The 12,714-nt window shown below is 36.8% G+C and overlaps 1 protein-coding gene across 4 annotated transcripts in view; it reads left to right on the forward strand.

The window, feature by feature from the left end:
- The window catches only part of maml2 (mastermind like transcriptional coactivator 2), a 110,502-nt gene that overhangs the window by 74,161 nt on the left and 23,627 nt on the right, over nucleotides 1–12,714 (forward strand). For 3 of the 4 annotated variants that reach the window (XM_016557478.1, XM_016557477.1, XM_016557480.1), the window contains exon 3: nucleotides 7,892–9,121. In XM_016557478.1, coding sequence (XP_016412964.1) covers nucleotides 7,892–9,121 — 1,230 coding nt within the window. The remainder of the gene's footprint in view (nucleotides 1–7,891; nucleotides 9,122–12,714) is intronic. The other variant, XM_016557479.1, reaches the window with a different exon arrangement.

Raw genomic sequence — 12,714 nt, forward strand, 5'->3', positions numbered from 1 at the left:
TTGTTATTATAATAGTAAGTACATGTAACGTGTAGCAAGGACACCTTAAAATAAAGTGTTACTGAATTTTGTGTAGTGTTAGTTACTTGTAATTATGCATAATTTACTGTTATTACTATAGTAGTGCAACAAGGACACATTAAAATTAATGTGATTACTAAATATTGTAATATGAGTAAAAGTAAAGCTTAGGGATGCTCATATTGACTGTTTAACCACTAACCGAATGTAAGAACTTTGACCGATTAATACTATCATTTGAACCGTTTGAAAGGTATTTTTAAAGGTTTTTTTTAGGTTTGGATAACTGGTTAATTATCAGAGAGTGAATCCGTGAGTGAATGTATTCAAATTCTGAATGGGTTATAGCCTAGAAAGAGCGCTCCCTCTTATAATCATTAAAAAGCTGTCACTCATCTCAGTTCTTCACGATCTCACAAGGTCCCGTTATATTCAATGAAGCTCTACACTACTGCACAATTAATCACTTATTTACATCGTGTGTACATTTTGTTTGTTCTAATGAGAGGATTCGTGAGTGTGCACAACTCAGAAACACTGAACAAAACTCCTGCTTTATGAGCGGTGAGTGGATTCTAACGTAAACACCTCTGATTGGCCATTGCGTTCATGAAATCAACAGATATGTCTGTGATTGGCTACAAGGCTCAACACTGCAGAAACCAGTGTTTTCTGCCACGGAACAGGCTGCGCTCCAGACGACACGTTATTTATGTATTTTTAAAAATAAAAACTAGACCAGTTGTGCACTAAGGTATACCTGCTATTTATTTGTAAGTCTGTCGAAAAAAATGTGGTTCTTCAAAGCGCATAATAGGATTCAGTGTATGTTTTGCATTTTGTCATCTTAATTTTTTAATTATTTAAGTAAAAAATATCTTGTGTAGGCCTATTTATTTTATTATTTTTATTTATATTATTTTATTCTGTTTTTCTTTGTTCTCAGAAGTTCAGAAACAGTCCATTCTATTATTTATTTAATACTAATTTAATATTCAAATCTTATTAGTTAACGGTTAATGTTCTGATAACGAGCAGCGGTTGTCGGTCGGGAAAATTAACTAAAATGAGCATCCCTATCTCTCACTATTAAATACAGGTTCATTTGCAGCAGGGATAAGCATGTTTTTTGTCGACTACAGTTTGTTTCATGTTATAAATTCTTGGATGTCAAGACCGTGAAACCAAAATGGTAATTTTTCCTATTCAGCTTATATGCCTTGTTCATAATTTGACATAATGGTCGGCCTATCTAACTCATGGTAATATTAAAGGGATAGTTTACCCAAAAATACAATTTTGTCATTATTTACTTTAAGTTGTTCCAAACCTGTATAAATGTATTTCTTCTGTTGAACACAAAAGAAGATATTTTGAAGAATGTTGGTAACCAAACAATTGCTGGTAGCCATTGAGTTCCATAGTCATTTTTATTTATTTATTTTCATCGATGGACATCACTGGCTATCAGCAACTGTTTGGTTACCAATATTCTTCAAAATATGATTTTGTGTTCGTTACAGGCCATACAGTTTTGGAAGAACTGATGGGTTTTGGTACTGATGGGTTACCACTTGATGCTTAGTGTAAATCTTAATCCTGAAGTGAAGCAGAACCACTGCAGTATATTATTATACAAAGAGGGTAAAACCTCTGAAGAGCTGTCATAAATCATTTCAATTAATGGTCACGCTGGATTACTAACACTTTATCAGCCGACAGGCACATGGTGCATGGCAGGTTTTTAGATTCCAGTGTGTAGACATATACTGTGATAATGTTCGAAAGCTCACATCTTTACAATGACAGAATCTGCTTACTATTACTAAAGAGGATTCAGTATAATACATTTTTATCTTATATTAAGATTAAAAATGTGCGATTTTAAAATGCCTATGTGTATTTTTGTGCTACTAGTGGCTAAAACTAGATTTTTACATTTTCTGAAGAAAACAACAGTGGGTCTTGCCTGTGCAAATGTTGCCATCATGATGCGGGCCTATTGCTGCTGGTTGCTAAAATGTAGCTGTAAACGAACTTACACCAAACATGATATCAACGTCACCATCACTAAGCATCCCACAGCTCTTTTGGTTTTGTTTCAAATCTACAAGTTGTAAAGTCTGAGAATAGTTTGCAAAAGAATGATTATAATCAACAAGACTGTGAAAGTGACTAGTGAGTGAGTTTACCTGTTTGGAGTGATGCCTGTTCATGTCCTAGACAACCGCTGTAGTCCCATTTAGCCACTTGCCTTTATACAGACACGTAAAAGTTTTTAAAAAAATCACAAGTGAAGTACTACTGACGTATTTCATTTAATTGAATAAAACATGGAAATATTACTAGCTTGTGTTAACTACAGATCTTATGTCAGGCTTTTAACCAATAACCCTTTCAAAAAAACAAAAAAAAACACAGGCTTCAGGACAATGGAACTGGAAGTTCAAAAATGCTAAGCCGTTTCTGGGTTTTTGGACAATTTTGGCAATCAAATGAAGTATACTTCAAAAGTAATGTGTTTGGCTGTATGCATACACTAAGCTCATCATTTTTTTTTGTTTTTAGGTCTACTGTGAAATGGTTTATAGCCACTAATTTCCATTATTCCTAAGATAGAATATCCTTGTCTAATATGACTGCGCCCCAATGGAGCGATGTTACTTTACAATATTAATCTGCCGTTGTGTTGGTTTTCAACAAGAGCAGTGTCACACGTGTGATACCTCTAAGCCTTTCCATGGTTTGTGCTGAGAGCCGTTTCTTCTCCTCCCTCCAGGAGTCACTTTCAAAGTGATCCAGAGCTTCTGAGCTCATTAAAGCTTAATCAGAAAATCTATTTTCAGGTCACTTGTAGCTCTGTCAGGAGGATTTCCAATGAATAGAGGGCACTGTTTCTTTGCAGCCCCTCGCCAAAATGAATACGCTAGTATTCTCAGACCGTCTCAAATGTGGTTGGCATATCGACAAGAAACATCAGGTTCCTCTTTGCCTTAATATGTAACATCTGGTTAGTGGCAGTTATCTGTCACCATGTGAATATTTTAGAAAAATGTCTTATTTAATCTAGCGGGGGACTGTAAAAGGTAGTGACACACATGGTGGTTACTGGGGTCTTCTCTTCTCTCACAGTTCTTCACTGGATAATGTTTGGCTTTGTGTTTTGGAAATTGAGAGGATAAGAACACAGAGGATATTGTAAAATTGTGTTTTATTTATAATTGTACAACACTCTTTCTTTATGAAATTTCAACTTGGGAAATAATCTACTGTTTACATGAAGAAAGGGACATGAAGAAAGATTCTGGAGAGTTGCAATACTGTTTCGTCCACTAATATAAATAATGTTGAAGGAGGTGGCAAAGAGTTTGTAAAAGCGTAGAACGATTCACTGATGTTGCATAAAATCCTGGCTGATCGTGAAGTGCTGTTCTGTGTTCTATCATTTTAGCAATCGACAGTATTGCTCCTACTTACGGCTGAGTATTACATTTGCATGTAATCTATCCAGCACTGTGTGGGAATGATGAATGATAGCTCAGACTGTGCAGAGAAGTGTGCACTTGCCAGCAAATAAAAAACAAGTGGAAAAATCGTGTGGTCAGTGGAGCAGTAACTTTACCGACACATTAGATTCAAACACCTTTTATTGCTTTTAACACAAATTATGATTACAAGGAGAAGTTTTTGATTAATAAAGACTTATTTCCGCATGGTTCTTTGCACAGTACTGTGTTATGACCTCAATACACTTTTACCATAGTGCATCACATAACCAGCTCAATATGTATGATATTATTTTGATATGCACTGCATAATGCAATTTAAGAATAGCAACTGAGACATACACACACTCAAAATTAAATTAACATTAATTTCACACAATATGTACTCAGAATTCATGGCCAAAGGGACAGAAAAATAAAATAAAAAGTCAAATAATTGGACAGTTCATCAGCCTGGCCAAAATATTGTCCTATCACTAAAACAAATCCCATAAACTTAGAATGAAGGAGGGATTGTGTTGAACAAGCCTACGATTGTTTGCTGGTCTTAGGGTATGTTTACACGACAACGACTAAATGGAAATGTTTTTTTTTTTCTTTCTTGAAAGGTTTCATGTACAGATGACAACATTGTCAAGACAATCCCCATTCAAACAAATCCACAAAAATGATTAAAACGCTGTATTATGCATGCCAGGCCAGTAGTTGGCGGTGTCACTTTGTAAAGAAACTACGCACCTGCGCACATACGCATTCCTATAGACTAAACACATAATATGCATCACTGTTTTCACAAATTTGTGCTTTTTGTAGTTTACACAGTACGGTGACTGGGAGGGGACATGTTCGGTTCACTTAGTTTTGTCATGGCCACATCATATTAACTCGTGGGAATGTGATAAAATGACATTGCCACAAGATCATTTTGTCGAGGTAACGAAATCCTTATGTCGTGGCCATGCAATGTAAAGTCGTGGCCTTGAGATCCTATGTTGAGGGAACAACATCCTTTGCTCATTGTCACGAGTTTAATGCGTAAACAAACCGGCGTGACCATAGCAACCGGGGATTACCAGAAATGGATAAATTAATATTTTATTTTGAACGTTTCATTTCATTCGCATTTTAAAACTATGCGAATGACACGAAACACCGCTAGTGTTAATAATTATGGAGACGATACACGGAGACGATAACAGCATCGTTTGCAACAACCTGCACTTTGATAAACCCATTTTAAAAGGTTAGCATTTTCAGTCCCCAAAATGCCATTTTAAACACCATTTTTTAGTTGAAAATGGTGTACTGTAAACTCTTAGTTGGTCTCCTAACCTGGGTGTGTTTCCCAAAATCATTGATAGCCAGTTATGGTTGAAAAGTTTCTTCATTACTGACATAGTTCGATGTTTCGGCTTTTTCCGCAATGAATCCAACATTGAATAATCAAAACTAAGGAGATCAAAATAGTGAAGAAGTCCTCAGATGCCATGCTCATAAAACATTAAAGGCCTTCTGTTGTTTATGTAAATAAACTATACTAATCTGACATGAATTTTGATCTGGAATCAATTAATTAGCAGAAGTTATTATTCCACATCCTACACATGGCTTTATTAATGACAATCCTATATTGTTCAGCCAACATGGTTCAAATGATGGTAGGTGAGCCCATGTTAGTACGGAAACAGTTGTCACTAGCAAGTTAAATTATCCAATGATGCATCATACCATTGTAGTTAAGCAGTGTGTTACGTCGTTGTACAGTAAATGCATCCCCAGGTAAATCTGGTCTATTGACTGGTTTTAAGGGGGTTTTGGGCAACACATACTAACAGCCTAAAAACCTCATAGGAACCACATAACAACACACAAGCATTGATGTCCAGCCTAATTCAAATCTCACTCCATCCCAGTGAAGTTGTTTGAACATACACAAATGCATGTCATATGTTATCTATAACCTGGTTGAGTCAGACAGTGGAAAAATAATTTGATACTGATGTCAGCATGCCATTCATAGCAAATTTAAATATCATACTGGCTATTGAGAGACAGAGATGGGGGTGGGGTGTGGAGAACTGTGATCACTCCCAGTCCTGAAGGCATAAAACATCCCAGCCCAGTAATATTTCCAGTAAATGGAAATGCCTCCAATTTGCCGCTACAGCGAAAACTGCACCACAGTCACCCGTCCCTGCGCTGATAATGAAGTTGGGTTGAACACACATCTCTCTCTCTCTGCAGGCAATAATGTCAGAAGGTGTTTAAATAACTGCATATCCATGTGCAGGCAATATTGCAGCTGGGTGGAAATAATGTTGGGTAGGGTGGATTCAGTCAGCAGCTACTTCATGATTATTCTGTCTGGTAAATTATATTTATCATTCTTCTTCATAAAACTGAAAATGTGCAGAATTGAGACAATATGTATATCATATTTTAGTCATTTAGCAGAATGAACTGACTGTATATATATATATATATATATATATATATATATATACAGTCAGTTAATTTAGTGAAGTAAATGTTTAAGTTACCTGACAAAACATTTAACTATAGTATTGTGCCTTTAAAATAAAATAAAAGTTATTCTATATACAAGCATTGGTCTACATTTGCCTCTATATAGCTACTTAAACATTACTTATGAGTCATTGTTCAAGCCTAATTTACATAAAATAAGACTTGAGGAACAAAGGGAACAGTTTCACAAAAGGAAAATGTTGCTATCTTTACAACAAGCCAACAGTGGGAAATGTAATTCATGCAAATGAGGGACACAGATAAAGCCTTCTTTTGTCTAACAACATCAATCTAATGGCTACATTTATCCACACAGTTAATACCAGGTTTTGAGACAATAGTTCTTGGAGTATTTTTTTTTTCAGCAAATGTTGTTAGGGAGCACAGGCCTGCTGCTAGTAAAACAGGTGGATTAGTCAAGATGCAGGGATGTTCATGATATGATTTACACCAATCTGCTACATTTATCCACACAGTTAATGCCAGGTTTTGAGACAATTGTTCTTGGAGTTTTTTTTTTTTCAGCAAATGTTGTTAGGGAGCACAGGCCTGCTGCTAGTAAAACAGGTGGATTAGTCAAGATGCAGGGATGTTCATGATATGATTTAGATTGGGTCTCATTAACTGTAGCAGTGTACATACACATATTTGTGCATAAAACCTGCGTGCAAATATTTCCACACAGAAATTGATTTATCAATAAGTTTGCAAATTGTAAAATTAGGCTAAGAACAGAACGTCTCGGTTACATATGTAACCCTCGTTCCCTGAAGGAGGGAACGGAGACGTCACGTCGGATGACCGACAAACACAAATGCAAAAATCACGTGTAGTTTAATTAGAAAAATGGGATGTGTTAAGAAAATATGTATATAATGTATAAATAACGGAATAACTAATTGACCCCAAAATAAGTCTTGTTTCAGAATGACAAAACAGATCATAGCTGTGACAGGTGCCGCATAAAAATATAGCTGATCACATCAAGGTTGGGCCTCTATAAAAGTTGTTTATTGTGTTTCAGCTGGTTTTGAGATTAGCAGTCTTGGCTTTACTCAAAGATCTTGCTATGCATGCAAAAGCATATCTTTAGAGAGCAATCCACTTGCAGAGAGTGATGAATGGCTGTAGTCATCACTGTGGGCATGAGCTCCTTACTTTAAATTAATCTAGATTCATCTACATTCACAAGGTTATGGACAAATTTATGCATGTAATCACCTGTTGTGAATCTGGCAAAAAGGAAAAAAAGTTTGAACTTTCTATGTGCACAACTTGCATGGAATCATTAGATGAATGAATCCAAATGTCTAGTACATGCATTCTTAGTAAGTAGGAGTTTAACCTATATCTGTAGACATTACCCTATTAGGACCATGTGGGAAATCATAATCTTTCTATATTAAAGTCTCTTTTGAAATACAAAAATGGACATCTGAGCAAGGCTAAAGAGTCCCGGCAGTAAATTGCAAAACTATATCAGTTTTCATAGAGATAATTCACCCACAGAACACATTTTTATACACTAATATTTAGAACTCCCGTCATAGATTTAATTGGTTTGAAACATCAAAGAGTATTTTAATAAGAGTTCATTAATTAGATAGTGATGGTCTTGTTACATGATGTGCCCTTGTCTCCCAGTTGAGCAGAACATTAGTTCATTTTGGCTGTAGAAAGCTGGCGTAAGGCTTTTTAAGAATTCTTTTGATCAAATCTGTAGAGCAGTACCCCTTTAATTGTCAATCAAACAGTCGGTTTACACTTTTTTTTCAACTGATTTGTAAAACATTTGTTTAAAAAAATCCTCATTGACTTTCCATTCTTTGCATTTTCAGCAGGGACTGAGGAGAAAGATTGAAGTGCAGTCTCCTGGATATACATCCAAGCAGAATGGCCTCTCCTGTGGGGCATCAGGGTCCGACTTCAAGCGCCTCCGCATGGAACCCAGCTCTTTTCGACCTGGTTCCTGTGCTTTGGCTTCAGGGCAGCCTCAAAGATTGGTAGGGGATGCCACCCAGGGTAACATCCTTCGAAGAAAGGACACCTTCATGATGCCTCACGGAGTCAGCAGTGATTTATTCAACATAACTCTAAGGGATATGAAGAAGGAACCGACTGAAGTTCAGACCTGCGGCCAATCGTCCACAAATCCTTCGATGTTGACGTTTGACTTCAAAGATGAAGTAAGTGGACAGATTGACCCAGAGCTCCAGGATTTGTTCGATGAGCTCACCAAGACCGTGCCATCACTCAATGATCTAGAGCTGGAGAAGATGCTAAAGCAAGATGATGACTTCGGTCTAGCACCTACTTGTATTCACCTGGATAAGCCAATCAAGACAGAGTACTCACCAGATTTTAGCCAGGCGGCTGGAAGCTCTCCACAACTAAGATCAGCCTCTGCCAGACCTTCCTTCTCCATGGCCAACACAACTTTATCCACCTCATCCATCACTTCAGGACACCATGGACAGGTACCTACTGGCGGTCCCTCTCGAGGTCTTCCAGCATGGCCTGAGATGTCACATGCTGAGCAGCTAAAGCAAATGGCTGCTAACCAACAACAGCCCAACTCTATGCTCCACAACCACCAGCAGAGTCAAGCAGGAGGGGTTAGGAACTGGTCTTCTGCCTTGGGTGTCCACCAAACTCCTGGCTCTTTCAATCAGGAGACTCTTCCCGGTAATGCTTCCCTTTCTCAGCAGAGACTCAGCACTCAGAGTGCTGGTCAGGCCAAAGGCATGTCCAACTGCTTTCTCAAGCCCAATGAATTCAACCCATCCCATCACATGGACACAAAGGTTCTCAGCACTAAGCCGATGCCGCATTTCAGCCCTAAAGCACCACCTTCCACCACGGCCCAACAAATGCCCATCATGGCTGCTCCACCAAACAAAACAACCATGCAACAGCAGCCATCTACTGCAGGCCAGGGCATGCACATTCAGAACTGTCAGATGCCCATTCAGCCATCTGCCTGCCTGCAAACTAAGCCTCTAAGTCAAAGGTCTCCACTCAGTCAACATGGTGCTGGAATCCGTTTCAAAATGGCACAGCAGCGACAGGTAAGACACTGTGTTTATGGTACTTTTAACAGCTGCTACGTGTCGAACTGTACGATATGTTCCCAGTGACATCTTGTGTAATAGCCATGACACACTGGGACTCATAAGGGTGTCAGGATTCACTTGTTTTCTCAATGCCTTGATTACAGATCCTGCCGATGCATATGCATTGATCTTAAAACATGAAATTTGAATCATGAATCCATTTTGTTTTGGCCAAGAATCTATTTAAAATGTTAGAAATTGAATGAGCCACATTTCAGTGAAGTATTATTTAATATATTAAAATATATAAACACAACGGTCACTGACTATCACATGAGCATATGACAGCTCTTTAACAATAGCTTTAGAGTCTTGAATCAAATGCGAACAAACCATTGATAAAGCTGCTAACTCACTGCATGGCCACTACTATTGAAATAAAATGCTTGCATTGTGCAAACACCTCACCGCAGTAAACAATTTTAAGTAGTTTGTCTTTTTGTTGTTCTTTTTCTAAGACACATCAGGAGAAGCATTTACATAATTATACAAAATGCACTTAAAAAATGCAGAATTAAATAATTATTTGAATCAAATTTCTTTGTGAATCGGATTGAATCGTTCTAAATTTACAAAAATCATTCCTGAGTCAAATCGAAAACCTGTGAAGCGTGCATCGAATCGATTCATCTACCTAAAGATTCACACCCCTACTAACTGTGCATACACAAATTTTTGCGTAAAATCTGTGTATGAACGTTTTCATGTTTTCTTGATTCACCAATAAATGTGCATTAAATTTCATTCTGAATTTGATAATCCAACTAAAACCATAAATCAAAAAATCAAGTGGCCTAAAAAATATATTTGTAACCCTGGACCACAAAAGTGTCTTAAGTGTCAATTTTTCAAAATTGAGATTTGTACATCATCTGAAAGCTGAATAAATACGCTTTCCATTGATGTATGGTTTGTTAGGATAGGACAATATTTGGTCGAGATACAAAATTTTAATATCTGGAATCTGAGGGTGCAAAAACATCAAAATATTGAGAAAATAGACTTTAAAGTTATCCAAATTAAGTTCTTAGCAATGCATATCACTAATCAAAAATTAAGTTTTGATATATTTGCGGTAGGAAATTTACAAAATATCTTCATGGAACATGATCTTTACTTAATATCCTAATGATTTTTGGCATAAAAGAAAAATCTATAATTTTGACCGATACAATGTATTTTTTGCTATTGCTACAAATATCCCCCAGCGACTTAAGACTGCTTTTGTGCTCCAGGGTCACATATGAGGATGCCGTTGCTCAATGATCTTGCTGCGCATACTCTCAGGCCGAAGCTCATCTTTAGGAATCGTCATACTCTGTTAGCTAAGAGTGACGATTGGTTGTACAACACAGGTTGTGAGAAGTTTGTCACAATTGTTAGTGAAAGAGACTATGATATGTCAAGTCTTCAGTCAAATAATTAGCTTTGCTTCATTTTCCATTTAACACTCTATCACATTTTCGTAGGTTGTTCTTGACACAATGGAGTCGTAGTGTCAAAACCACACACCCTGCTTTCGTTCCATCTGTCAGCCTGTTGTGTTAGCCGTTAGCAGTCTGCCAAATGCTTTAAACTCAACGGCGCTGCACTTTGCTGTAGGCCTGTTTTTCCTTTTTGTTTTTCACAATTGTTGTTTGTGTGTAGGCGGGTGTGGGGTGCGTTGAATTTGTATATCCCCTCAAAGCAGTTCGACGGTAGCCCCGACTTGCTAGAGCATGGTGGATTAACATGCGAAACTTCTAATTTCTCCGCCTGTCACAGTCACTCGCCGTCAGGGCATAGATGCGCACAGCGGGATTTTCTAATTGGAGGTTGTTAGCTGCAAGGGACAAGTTGTGGAAAATGACAGTAATCTGCTTAGCCCAGTGCCGGAGGTTGAACCACTGATTTGTTATGATTTGGGAGCTTTAGAACATTCCCCTTTTCAGTTTCATACAAACAGTATCTCTCGACTCTCTATGTGGGAAACGATAACGAGAACCACACAAGAGGAGTCGTCTTTAGCCTCTCCAGAAGAGGGGGAGAGCATGGAAAGACATGCTTGATTTTGACATAAAGATGTTCTTCAATCACATGAACATACAGCTCTTTTTGCAGCCATTGATGGGAGAGTTGTTACGGTTCTTTAAGGTCTTTTTCCCCCAGTGGACCTACAGAATAGGCTACCACTGTTTGAAGGGTTTTTTTTTTTTTTTTTTTTTTTACAATTAGTTCAATATTCTGCTATCTCATCTAGTTGTTGCATATCAGAACAATGACTGCAGTCACTTTCGCATTGTTGGGGAAGCTATTCAAAAAGTGTAGCTAACTAAGCTAACAACTAGTCTTCAGATTAGCTAAACTGACAGCTACTGTGTCATTAAGAGTAAGAATCCCCTTGTTAAAAAGAAGTGCACTTAATTGTGTTTAGTGTCCACTTGTGTACTTCAAATCTTAAAAGTATTTTTTGTGCTCGCAGGTGATGTAATATTAATGAAATAAAAAGTGTAAAGTGTAAAATTTTAAGTACAATTTTAAAACATACACCGTGATAATGTTGAATTAAACGCTTTAATCATTATGTTTAAATTATACTTATTTTTGTGCTGACTAACATACTGAAGCACATGCAGAGTATTTGATTATAATTTTAACTATAATGTGTTCTTTGATATTGCATTTAAAGTTAATACAATTAAAGTTAATACAATAGTAATACAAATACTAGCAATGAAGTAATTGTAACTTCCTCATTAAAAATATGTAGTTACAAATATGTTTAAATACATGATATACAGGTTTCAATAGAAATGGGTATATTTTAATTTACCATAAATGCTTATTATTACATTCTGCATTTTAATTATTCTGTAACAAGTACTCCTTTTAATAGTATGCTAACGTGTACTCCTTTTTTCTAATTACACTACAAGCTACAGGGCAAAATTAGCAAGCTACATGTAAGGTACTTCATATTTTATTATAAATGAGCAAAAATCTAACATTTACTTACACTAAGTGTTTGTGTCTTATTCACATGACTACACTATACAGGTGTTGTGGTACAAAAAAAGTAAATAAATAAGTAAAAACTTAATTTATGTATATATATATATATATATATACACACCGTAAAAAAATCTGTAAAATTTATGGTACAAAACAGGCAGCTGTGGTTGCCGAAATTTTACCGTAAAAATTACGGTAGCAACATTTCAGGTTTTACGGTTTTAACTTAAATTTACAGTTAAATACCATAATTTCATTAACTGAAATAATGTTAATATACCAACCTATAGGTTGTTTGCAATCACGTGATTCTGATGATGCGCGAAATGCAGCTGGAGGGCAGGAAGTGATTTTTCTCCATAGAAATCACTAGCAGAAACTCCAAATGCCAGTGTTTTGCATTGTTTATGGATGCTCAAATCGGACAAACCGAGAAACCACAAGGAGCTTTTATCGTGTACAAAAATGTGTTGCTCATAAGGGGGGAAAATTCAAGAATTTGACTGAAAAACGCTGGAAAAAGTGGCTTGTAAACCTGCGTCTGCGGTCGGGAGGAG

The sequence above is a fragment of the Sinocyclocheilus rhinocerous genome, unplaced genomic scaffold (genome assembly GCF_001515625.1).
Source record: "Sinocyclocheilus rhinocerous isolate Xijiao unplaced genomic scaffold, SAMN03320098_v1.1 scaffold407, whole genome shotgun sequence".
NCBI lineage: Eukaryota > Metazoa > Chordata > Actinopteri > Cypriniformes > Cyprinidae > Sinocyclocheilus > Sinocyclocheilus rhinocerous.